The sequence below is a fragment of the Aedes albopictus genome, chromosome 3 (genome assembly GCF_035046485.1).
Source record: "Aedes albopictus strain Foshan chromosome 3, AalbF5, whole genome shotgun sequence".
Lineage (NCBI taxonomy): Eukaryota > Metazoa > Arthropoda > Insecta > Diptera > Culicidae > Aedes > Aedes albopictus.
The window spans coordinates 18,519,270-18,531,276 of NC_085138.1; the positions used below are offsets into that span (position 1 = coordinate 18,519,270).

Here is a 12,007-nt window from a genome sequence, read left to right on the forward strand (position 1 = left end):
CTCGAGGGATTCTTACTTGGATTTCTCCTGAAATTCCTCGCGGTACTCCTCTCATAGTTCTTCATGGGATCCGTCCAAGCATTCCTCTAAGGATTTCATCAGGAATTCCACACGGGATTCTTTCAGGGATTTCTTTCGGAATTCCTTTTGCAATTTTGGAACTCTTCCCAAAGGTTCTTCATTGACACCTCCCGGGAATTCGTAATTTATATCTGTCAGATTTCATTTAGGTATTCCTACAAATATTCATAGAGGGATATTTTCAAGGATTATTCTAGAAATTCTGTAGGTATTTTTCCCGAGATTTCATCCAACTTCCCATCATTAATTTCCTACAGATTATTTCAGGGATTTCTGCCGAAACTCCATCCGCCGTTCTTTCAGGTATTCCCTTGGGTATTCCATTCGAGAATTGTATACGAATTCCTTCTACATATATTCAGGGATTCCTTCAATGATTTCTTTCGGGATTTCTTAATTAATTTCTTATGTCCCCATATCTTCCGTTTTTTTAGAAATTTCTCTTGAGTTTGCGCCAAGGATTTTTCCAGGAGGATCTATTACAAAAATAAAAGAAAACACTATTTTATTGCATTAACATATCACGACACAGAACCTTACAAATATACAAATAAGAGACATCATAAATTCACTGCAAAACATAAATATGCTCAGTTATCCAGAAGGATTACACCTTCCGATTACAGAATGACGAGGTTTCATTAATTGGTTTGGGTCTGTCAGTCAATCCTGGAGTTGTATTTTATTTAGGCAATTCGCCTTTTAGTGGACAGTCATTGCTGCTGGTTTTATATCTCGTTTTAGCTAGAAAAATTAATCCTAGTTGTGCACCCCGATTCTTGATTCAATATAGGGCATCTACATTCTGATGTCCGTGTAAGAGAACGGTTCATAACTCTCGTACGTAATCTTTACGCAAAATGACCTGAATGTTGGCAATCAAAATAAGAGTGCATCACATGAACCTCTACTCTGCTAGAACCCTATGAACGTCAATTTAATTAAGAGAATATTTACACGTTAAAATAGCACACAGGACGCACAAATATAAAACAAATGGAACATTAACATTTTTAACCCGTAATGCAATCCAACATTAGAGCAAACCGATTCACGTAAAATTCAACTCCCCTATGCTTCATGACTTTCATAACAATATTATGCTATTGTTATTGTGCCCATATACTTAAAACTAAGATAAAGATAAATAACTCAACCTAATTTCAAAACAAAACAAAAGAGAATCAGTTACCCGAAAGCAACAGTGCTGTCCAGAAACGTAGCGGTGAACAGGACTAACAACAAGTTCCCAAAACACATCTCGACTAAATACAATCGAAGATTTATGTTACCCGAAAGCCAAACTGCTTTCCAAATCACATACAGAATAAATCTTACATCAACTAAATTTTACTTTTGAGGGTTGCTATTCGCTTTCCACAAAAATAAAATGACCTTCAAACTGTAGTCACAGACAAACAAACGTAATACCTCGAACATTTTTCGATTCAAATCATAGTCACGGAAACATGTTCGTTCAATGCTAAAATGACTAAGTTTGGCCAACCATCTGGCGATTGCGGTAAAACGTTAGACTCAAACAAAAACGATGCGATCGCCTCGGATGGGCAGTTGGCCAACTATCAAATTTTAAATAGACTGTTAAATCGGTGTACGATGGGAATTATCAGAATGTTACGTCTGTTTGTCGGTGCTGTAGTTGTAATCTTGCCGGCTTGCTTTCATTTATATGTAATGCCTGGTTTACATTGTTCAACTGAAACGAACATTTCACTTGTCAACTTCTCAAAGATGTTCAATCCAATGGAATGATGTGTTTAGACTGAGCAAATGACTTGAGTGTTCACTTGAATGATCTTGAATGCATCTCAGTTGAAGCAAGTGTTTACATTGCTCAACTCGTGCGGAGCGTAAGCAAACTGAATTGAATTAATCTCACTGACAGATGACTTGAATTCAGCTCACATGAATCACGGGTTTAGACGGGACAAGTGAGACGATTTCGTTTGACTTGAATGAAAAAGTTCAACATGTTCAACTTTCGTTCAAGTCAAGTGAGTTGCTCATGTGAGATGAATGGTGGTGTTTACACGTTCAATTCGCATACAATTGGGCATTTTCCATTGACTTGAATCAAGTCACTTGCACTGTCTACACCAGGCATAAGGGGGTTTTCAGTTGAGCGCCATGTTACGAAAATACAACATGGAACCCTGCAAATGCAAGGACCTCATAATTCGTGTATAAAATATAACACTACAAATGTTTTTATTTTATTTTTCGCTTGGCGCCCAGCCGCGAAAAATAAAACAGAACACTACAAATCTAATAATACACGACGTCACAAATAAACACTTGTAACACAGACAAACAGACGTCTCACTCTACCCACTTCTCATCGTATCGAAACGTTGGGCAAGTAATAAACATCATTTGTTAGTTCAAGACTGAGTAGCCAGTTTTAATTGATTGTTGTAATCATATAGTCAAACCTTCAGCAGATTACACCGGGATTTCTCTCTAGATTCTTCTAGGGTGCGGGCACCGGTTTTGGCCAGTCTAAGGGAAATCATTTTTATAAAAATAAACAATAATCCTATGAAAACAACCAATGCGTCAAAAGAAAGGTTTCAATCTATATTTTGAAGGAAAAATGCAGAAATCATGCCAATACTTGATTTTTGTATTAAAAGTGGCACTGGCCAAAATAGAAGCTCTGCCGCAGTTTTGACCATATTCTTAAGTTTAGTTTCTATTTTGGCCAATCACGTGTATTTCTTATGGGAGTGGCCAAATTAGAAGCACCCTGGCCAAAATAGATGTATGGGAGCAGATTTTTTAAGGAAATATATTTTTTTCTTCCAGTTTTTAATCAAAATGTGTGGTTTTCACAGCTGTAATCATCATATTGTATTAGGATCTACTAGTAAAAAATAAATTTACGCCGATTTAGATCGCAACAGGCTCAATACCGCACTATGGCCAAAATTCCGGACTGGCCAAAACTGAAGCTTCTACCCTATATAACTTTCTTTTGGATTTTTTTTTTTGCAGGGATTCCTTGTCCTTCACCTTTTTCTCGCGATATTCTTTTCGGATTTATTCGTTCATCCTTCTGAAGTTTTATTTATTTATATTCAGGTATCACCCCAGTCAGGATTCTGTCAAGGAGTTCTCCAGGAATTCTCACTGTAATTCCTTCATTAATTCCTTCTTACTTCGTTGATAACGTTGATTCGTTGATAACGGGATGATTATTCTTTCACGGATTATTCGCAAGGCTGTATAAGAGTTTGCTGCAGGATTCTTTGTGAGTTTGCTCCCGGGATTCTTTTATGCATTTCTCGCGGACTTTCTTCAGCGATTCCTTCTACAATGATTTTTCTCAGGTTTCTTTTCGAGATTTCTCCCGGAATTCCTACATTTATTCCTTCACTGATTTCTCCCGGAATTCCATTATTTTAGGTATTCCTCCCAAAACTAATTTAGGGATACCTGTGAGGATTCCTGCTGGATCGTTTCAGTATTTCTTTGGAATTCCTCCACAGATTCTTCAAATTACTCTGTTAGAGATTTCTCTCGGGATTTATTCAGAAAATCCTTCCGAGACTCCTTCAGAGATTCTCAGGATTCTTTCCAGGATTTCTTCTGGGGTCCCTTCCGGGATTTCATCATGGATCACTTCTGGGATTCCTCCAGGGATTTCTCCCGGGATTCCTATATTAATTTTCTTGGTATTGTTTCTGAGATTCCTCCGGGATTCTTTCACAGATTTCATTTGCGTATTCAAAAGGACTTCTTTTAAGATTCTTCCAGCGATTACCCCGAGGTTTTAAGGAATTCATCAGGGAATTCTGCCGGGCTATGGATTCTTTCCGGAATTCCTCCCAGGATACCTTAATTAAGTCCTCCCGAGATTCTTTCATCCAATATTTTCTGGATTCCTTTAGAGATTCCTCCCTAAATTCTTCCCGGAATTCCTTGAGAGTTTTGTAACATGATTCCTTTAGGGATTTCTCATGGCATTCTTTCAGGTATTATCCCGATCCTCTAAAGATTTTGCCCAGGATTCTTGCAGGTAACATTCCAAAATTGTTTCTGAATATATTACTTTGTGGAGTTTCTGAGTTTGTCGCTGAGATTATTTTGATGATTTCTTCAGGGATCCTTTTGAGAGTTCATCATGGATGCCTCTCGGGGTTCCTTTCGGGATTCTCTTAGGCATTCCTGCAAGATTCTCTCATACACTTCACTTGAGTATCTTTCATGTTTTTTTTCCATTGATTGCTCTTGGGATCGTTCTGCGATTTCTGCTGAGATTCCACCTGTCTTTTTATGCTCACATATATTTCTTTATTTGGAGCAGGCAAAAGTCAGAGATTCCTCCAGGGATTCTTTCCAAGAATCGTTCCGGGATTTTTTCAGGGGTTTCTTTTAGGATGTCACCTGCAATTTCTCACGGGATTCTCTCCAGGACCTTTCCTGATACTGGATTCCTCCAGAAAATATTTTCTTGATTCAGGCGCGAATTACTTCATAGGAATAGAGGGGATTCTTCGATAGTTTAACGAGCCATGTATCAAGTGTGGGAGAAAAGGAGCAGGGAAATGTCTAAAATTGATTAAGAAACATGTATCGTCATTTATTATTTCTCTCTTACGAAAATACCACCCGTGAATCGGACCCAGACACTCTAAACCTCTCAGCTTGGTCTGAATAAAACAGTTATATATACAAGGTTATACAAGGTATAATTTAAATAAAAATTTAAAATTGTCGGGTTTGAAAGGGTCACTCCGTCTAGTACGTCTGGAAAACACATACCGTGACTTCGGGTGAAATTGATCACTTTTCACAGTTTTTGGCTTCTAATTTTTAAATAGTTGTCAATATAGTCAAACTCAACAAGTACGACCACGAGTTTCATCAGTCAGCGAGGTTGAAACTTTTACTGCAAATCATTTTATTGCAATAAATACCATTTAAAATAAAAAATCAGAAATTTTAGTTTCGGGGTGAAATTGATCAGTCAGTGAAATGTCTTTGTTTGTGCTGAAAATAAATTTTCCATCTGAATTAATCACACCAGAATGCGAAAAGCTTTGTAAAACTTATACAAGTTTAGTAAATTCTTAACTATTCAAATTTAAAGTTTAATAAATCTAAATAAAACGCCTAAAGGTAGGCAATTTTCATACTCAACAAGTCTTTACTTTAGCAAAAGTACAATTTTATGCAAAAATATCCATATTTATAGAACTTTTGATGACAAAATCGGATTTAGCGTACACTTGGCAGATACAAATATTCATTCGAATATTTTTTCCATGTGCGATACAGCTACAATAACAAAAGTTTGAAAGTGCCTTTGAAATTCGCCAAACACGCAGTTTTGGAAAATATCAAATTTAATACAGAAATATGTGACTAATTGGCTGTAAAACATGTAAACTCATGATTTAATAACCCTTGAGCCAGATGATGGTCATTTTCAACAAATTGTTTCAAGTTCAAAGCTTTGTTTTTGACAAACAAAAATTGCCCTTACGTCGATCATTTTCACCCCACTGATCAATTTCACCCGAAATCACGGTACGTCTGGTAGCTGTATGGTTTTCGAGATCCTGACTGTTGACCGATACAGACAGATGGACAACTTTTTTGGATCCATCTTGGTGAGCTCAGATCACAGACTAAGATGTAATGTCGTCCTTACCAGCTGCTTTGTTGTTTTTGAGCTGGTGGGTAGCACCATTAATTTCGATCAACGTAAAAGTTATTCCCGTTTCTTTGCTGCGTTAGTTTCCCATGCCAAAGTAATTCGCACCGTTTAGGTGCTCATCCAAGTGTTGATTCCACCTTTCAATCATCTCTTGTCCGTGTTTCGTATGCTAAAAGGCTCTCGTCCTTATCACTGCAAATTTCGCCTCGCGATATGAAGCCTACGATACGCGTTGAGCATCCATTAAAACTTCTGATCAAATTATGTGATGTACAAGCAATAATCAAAGAATTTTCTGATCTCCTACAATATCTTCCTATTTCGTTTGTTTCTTCGTTTTTATACTACTGCACCCACCCTCCCCCCTCGTGTTATTCGCGTTAATCGGTTCAAGTTATGTTGATGTATGCTTGTTTTCGTCATTTCACCTTTCTGTTACCACTTCAATCTCGCTTCATGTTTCTGTTTTTTTTTTCTTCCACCACCTATCACGTTCATGTTTCACACCACCGAATTTCTCTTCTTATCGTTCTCCTACTTCACCCTTTTCTAGTACTACTACTACATATCTATTAATATTAAAAATATAAACATATATTGATTCCACAATAAAATTATAATAACTCATGTAAACTGTGTAAGGATTTGCCACATTCTCAACTCGTTAAGGTAATGATGAACCGTTTATAAGTTTACCTTTTTAGCGAACAAACAGAAATGAAAACCTTTCGTTCATTAGCACTTTTGCTCAACGTTTTTTCTCTGTCTATCATCTATTTGTACATATTTTTGGCAGCGTTTCTTTATTTTCAAATTGTTAGTGCAGTTTCCACTCAAGAGATGGTTACAAAGTTACAGTAGTTGAAAGTTAATTTCTGTGTTATGAAATTTCTTTATAGTTTTTTTTCTGGTTCTTGGATTTGTTCGTAACCGTTAGCGGTGTGTTTCTATTTCTGTGTTAGAAAGTTTATCGAAAATGTTCACCTTACAACTGAGCTGATTGGAAGCGCTCAGTTGGGCTTTCAGCTTTGCTGTACATATTAGAGTTAATCGAAATGCAGAAAACGCAAGCAGTGTCCAAAACAGTTACAAAATTGTGTCCATTGAGAAGCAAACAAAATTCAAATCGCATTACTGGTATGTTGAGAATTGGAAAATCACTTAGCTTCTAGGGTCCTAGCGTGTAGCCATTTATAGGCATGCATGCCCTTTCTATGCTTCTATTTTGCCTGTTTGATGTTGTGTCGGAAGGCTGAATATAGTTTTGCATGAACTCGAAAGCACCCTTTTCTTTATCGCATCACCTTTTTCCTTGGTTTGTCCTGTACAGTTTACGGAAATTTCATCTGAATCAACAACAGTTCCATGAAATATGTTTAATACCAAAAGCCCTGCACAATTAGTATTTGTTTTAATACGTTAATCCCTCGTCCATTTTTCTTTTTGGTTATTAATCATACAATGATTTACAGTTTTGTACTTCATACCCTTATTCTAATGCGATCACCATTTAGACAGTTTTGTGAAGGCTTGTTGAGACTTTCTTTCTCTAGGAAAAAATGAACGCTTTCTTTTAGATGGCCTCAAGTGGCACTCCTACAGATGAAACTCATCCTTTTGTTGACTATTTTTACAGGACTGTGAGGACACGAACCCGTTGATTCGGGCGTTGGCCGTTCGCACGATGGGCTGCATCCGTGTGGACAAAATCACCGAGTATTTGTGCGAACCGCTGCGCAAGTGTCTCAAGGACGAGGATCCGTACGTCCGAAAGACGGCGGCCGTCTGCGTTGCGAAGCTGTACGACATCTCCAGTTCGATGGTAAGTGTTAAGCGTTCTATCATTGGACGTTCGTCGTAGTACTACTTTCACCTTTCAATATTAATGCTGATTTTTTTCTTCTGTCTTTTATCCCAAAAGGTCGAGGACCAAGGATTCCTGGACCAACTGAAGGACCTCCTGTCGGACTCCAATCCCATGGTGGTGGCGAATGCCGTCGCAGCTCTGAGTGAAATCAACGAGGCATCCGCCAGCGGCCAACCGCTGGTCGAAATGAACTCGGCCACCATCAATAAGCTGCTGACGGCGCTGAACGAGTGCACCGAATGGGGTCAGGTGTTCATTCTGGATTCGCTGGCAAACTATACGCCCAAAGACGAACGTGAGGCTCAGTCCATTTGCGAGCGTATCACGCCTCGTTTGGCGCACGCCAATGCCGCTGTAGTGCTCAGTGCCATTAAGGTTCTGATGAAGTTGCTGGAGATTTTGGCCTCGGATAGCGATTTCTGCGCCATGTTGACCAAGAAGTTGGCTCCGCCGTTGGTCACTTTGTTGAGCTCTGAACCGGAAGTACAATATGTGGCACTGAGAAACATCAATCTGATCGTTCAAAAACGTCCGGATATCTTGAAGCACGAAATGAAGGTGTTTTTCGTGAAGTATAACGATCCGATCTACGTGAAGCTGGAGAAGCTTGACATCATGATCCGTTTGGCGAATCAGAGCAACATCGCGCAGGTTCTAAGTGAGTTAAAGGAGTACGCAACAGAGGTGGACGTAGATTTCGTCCGGAAAGCTGTCCGTGCCATTGGACGGTGTGCCATCAAGGTGGAACCATCGGCCGAGCGTTGCGTTTCGACTCTACTGGATCTGATCCAGACCAAGGTTAACTACGTGGTTCAAGAGGCCATCGTCGTAATCAAGGACATCTTCCGTAAGTATCCGAACAAATACGAGAGCATAATTAGTACTTTGTGTGAGAACTTGGATACCCTGGACGAACCGGAAGCCAGGGCATCCATGGTTTGGATTATTGGGGAATACGCCGAGCGTATTGACAACGCTGACGAACTGCTGGACAGCTTCTTGGAAGGATTCCAGGACGAGAACGCTCAGGTTCAGTTGCAGCTTCTCACTGCTGTAGTGAAGCTTTTCCTTAAGCGTCCAGCCGATACGCAGGAACTGGTTCAGCATGTTCTTTCGCTGGCCACTCAAGATTCCGACAATCCGGATCTTCGCGACCGAGGCTTCATCTACTGGCGATTGTTATCTACCGATCCAGCTGCGGCCAAAGAAGTCGTTCTCGCGGACAAACCATTGATATCCGAGGAAACCGATCTTTTGGAACCGACTCTTCTAGATGAGCTGATCTGTCACATCAGCTCTCTGGCCAGTGTTTATCATAAACCTCCAACGGCTTTCGTGGAAGGCCGTGGAGCAGGCGTCCGCAAGAGTCTACCGAACCGCTCGGCCTCGGCGGCTGGAGAAGAAGCCGTTCCTGAAGCAACCGTCATTCCGAACCAAGAATCTCTGATCGGCGATCTTCTCTCGATGGACATTGGGGCTCCGGCCGCACCGGCTGCTCCAGTTGCTAACACCAGCAACGTGGATCTCCTGGGAGGTGGTCTGGATATCCTGCTTGGTGGAAACATGAGCGAAACTACAAACAACGCGGCTGCTCCAGCTGCTACGGCCGCTGCTGGTGGCGCTGGAGGTCTTTTAGGGGACATCTTCGGAATTGGTCCTGCCGCCACCACCAACATGATTCAAATCCCGAAAATCACCTGGCTCCCGGCTGACAAGGGCAAAGGTCTCGAAGTTCAAGGCACCTTCTCCCGCCGCAACGGTCAAATCTTCATGGACATGACCTTCACCAACAAAGCAATGCAGGCCATGACCGGGTTCGCCATTCAGTTGAACAAAAACAGCTTTGGATTGGTTCCGGCCGCACCGCTCCAGGTAGCACCCCTCCAACCCTCCCAATCCACGGAAGCTTCACTCTCGCTAGGAACCACTGGTCCAGTGCAAAGGATGGAACCGCTCAACAATCTCCAGGTCGCCATCAAGAACAACGTGGACATCTTCTACTTTGCATGCCTGGTGCATGGCAATGTTCTCTTCGTTGAGGACGGCCAGCTGGACAAACGGGTCTTCCTGACCACCTGGAAGGAGATCCCCGCGGCCAACGAAATCCAGTTCAACCTGCACGGAATCGCCGGTACAGCGGATACCGTGGCGGCCAAAATGACCGCCAACAACATCTTCACCATTGCCAAGCGCAACGTGGAGGGACAGGACATGCTCTACCAGTCCCTGAAGCTGACCAACAACATCTGGGTGCTGCTGGAGTTAAAGCTTTCGCCGGGAAGCCCGGACGCCACTCTCAGTTTGAAAACGCGCTCGGTCGAGGTGGGATCGATCATATTCGCTGCCTATGAGCAGATCATCCGATCACCTTAAGTTTGTTGACGGAGAGGCATTTTTTCCCAGGAAGCATATTGGATGAACAATTTCTTCGATCTAATAGAGTTATACATATATTCCTAACTGTACTAAACTAGTGAATACGCGGGAGGAAAGCATCCGCGCAAGGTGGACGCGTTCATCTGAAGATATTTAGCGCAATACATATGTCGTTACGAATGGCACACATAGTTGTGGTGCGACTCATCATCTTTACATGACTGTCATATGACGTCGCGATTATTATGAGAAGGCAAATACCGAGCACACATTCGTATATTAGTAGAAATGAAAGCTACAGAATGTTTATTTAGTTGATCGATTATGAATAAAACCATTATAGGAGACGTATTATCGCTAACTTCAATATTATACATATGAAAAAGTGAATATAAACATTCGTAAATGTATTCTTAAATTATAGCCATGAGCAACCTAAGGCTTGTTAATTGGATGACATTCCTTGAGAAGAATCTTATCTTAACGCTGCCATGAAATTTTCGGCATAATATTTCGGTGTGCTGATAAAAAACAAAACTTAGGATGAGTGTTTACATAACTTGATACCTTGTTGGCTACAAAGTAACTATGCTCCAGCGCCAAGCATTGCGTCTACTTCAAGCTGATTTCCTGGTGAATATTGGTTGCGGTTTCTTCAGATATTCTTAAATCGTGTCTAGTCAATCTGCCGTACTTTGTTCGTATCAAAACATTCCCTTCTTCGTACACTTGATACAACTCGTGATTGATGCGTCTGCGCCAAACACCATTTCCTTGTTTCACTCTGAGAGTTGTCCACAGAATCCATTAGAAATCCATAAGAATTAGCGTCTTATTTAGAGTGAATTTCGTTTGCGTTTGCAAGTTACGGGACCTAAGCTTGTTACGCGATCCGTAAAAGGTCCTATTCGCATCTGCAATACGCCTTTTCATTTCGCGGGAAATGTTAGTGTGACAAGTGTTCCAAAATTTACTAACACACTTGAAACACATTCCTATCAATCATTACCTCAGTCAGCACAAACACCACTAGACCTGCCACTGTTTTTACCCGCAAACATGTACGTACAGCTTCCGTTCGATAACTGGGCTTTGACGACAGTCCAGTAAGCGAGCACCGCTCGTTAATATCCTCTATAAGAATAAACCAAAAAATCTCTTTACCAAGTCCTAGTGGTATCTCTGGAAGAACCCCTGGAGGAATCTCTTGAGAAATTCCAAGGGAAATTCCTGGACGAATCCCTGAAGGAGGAATCCTGGAGGAATTCCTAATAAAATGCCTGGAGGAAATGCATGAAGCAATCCCTGGAGGAATGCCTGCAGGAATTTCTAGAGGAATGCCTAGAGAAGTCTCAGGAACCCTACACACTAAAATCATCTCGGTATTTTTCCCAACGTTTTACTGAGTTTTCAACAGCAGATTTGACTCGGTACGCTCGGTTGTTTGTTTTGCTGATAGGGAATCGCGCCACTTGGGCGGTGGCTTCTATATTCGTCTGGTTTCCACTATAACTCAGTCAAATTTGAACCAATTGACACAACTTTTGGAATGTGGTGAGATAGGTATAGTATCTACCCGTGTACAACATTTCAAGTCAATTGGTTCAAAATTGACTGAGTTATAGTGGAAAACAGACGAATATAGAAGCCACCGCCCAAGTGACGCGATACCCTAATTTGTAAATGAGTTACCGAGCTCAGCTAATTAACTGCCAAAAGTTACTGATGAATGGTAAATATCGTTACTGGTGAACGGTAAATACGATGACCGAGTATACCGAGATAAATCTGCTGTTGAAAACTCAGTAAAAAGATGAAAGAAATACTGAATTCAGTGAAAAAATTACTGAGCTAGAACATCAGAATGTGTGTAGACGAAATTCCTGGAAGAAAAAATCCTGAAGCAATCTCTGGAAAACAATCCTGGAAGAATTCTTAGAGAAATTCCTAGAAGAATTCTTGAAGGAATCCTTGGAGGATTTCTGGGAAAATTCCCGGAG

At 40.8% G+C, this 12,007-nt stretch overlaps 1 protein-coding gene across 4 annotated transcripts in view; it reads left to right on the forward strand.

Moving 5' to 3' along the window:
• LOC109428024 (AP-1 complex subunit beta-1) overlaps positions 1–10,430 on the forward strand; it is a 39,921-nt gene extending 29,491 nt beyond the window's left edge. For 2 of the 4 annotated variants that reach the window (XM_029851697.2, XM_029851695.2), the window contains exons 4-6: positions 6,407–6,433; positions 7,401–7,586; positions 7,686–10,430. In XM_029851697.2, the coding sequence (XP_029707557.2) occupies positions 6,407–6,433; positions 7,401–7,586; positions 7,686–10,004 (2,532 nt within the window). In that variant the 3' untranslated portion in view covers positions 10,005–10,430. The remainder of the gene's footprint in view (positions 1–6,406; positions 6,434–7,400; positions 7,587–7,685) is intronic. The other 2 variants (XM_029851699.2, XM_029851696.2) reach the window with 1 other exon arrangement.
• Positions 10,431–12,007: the final 1,577 nt, after the last annotated feature.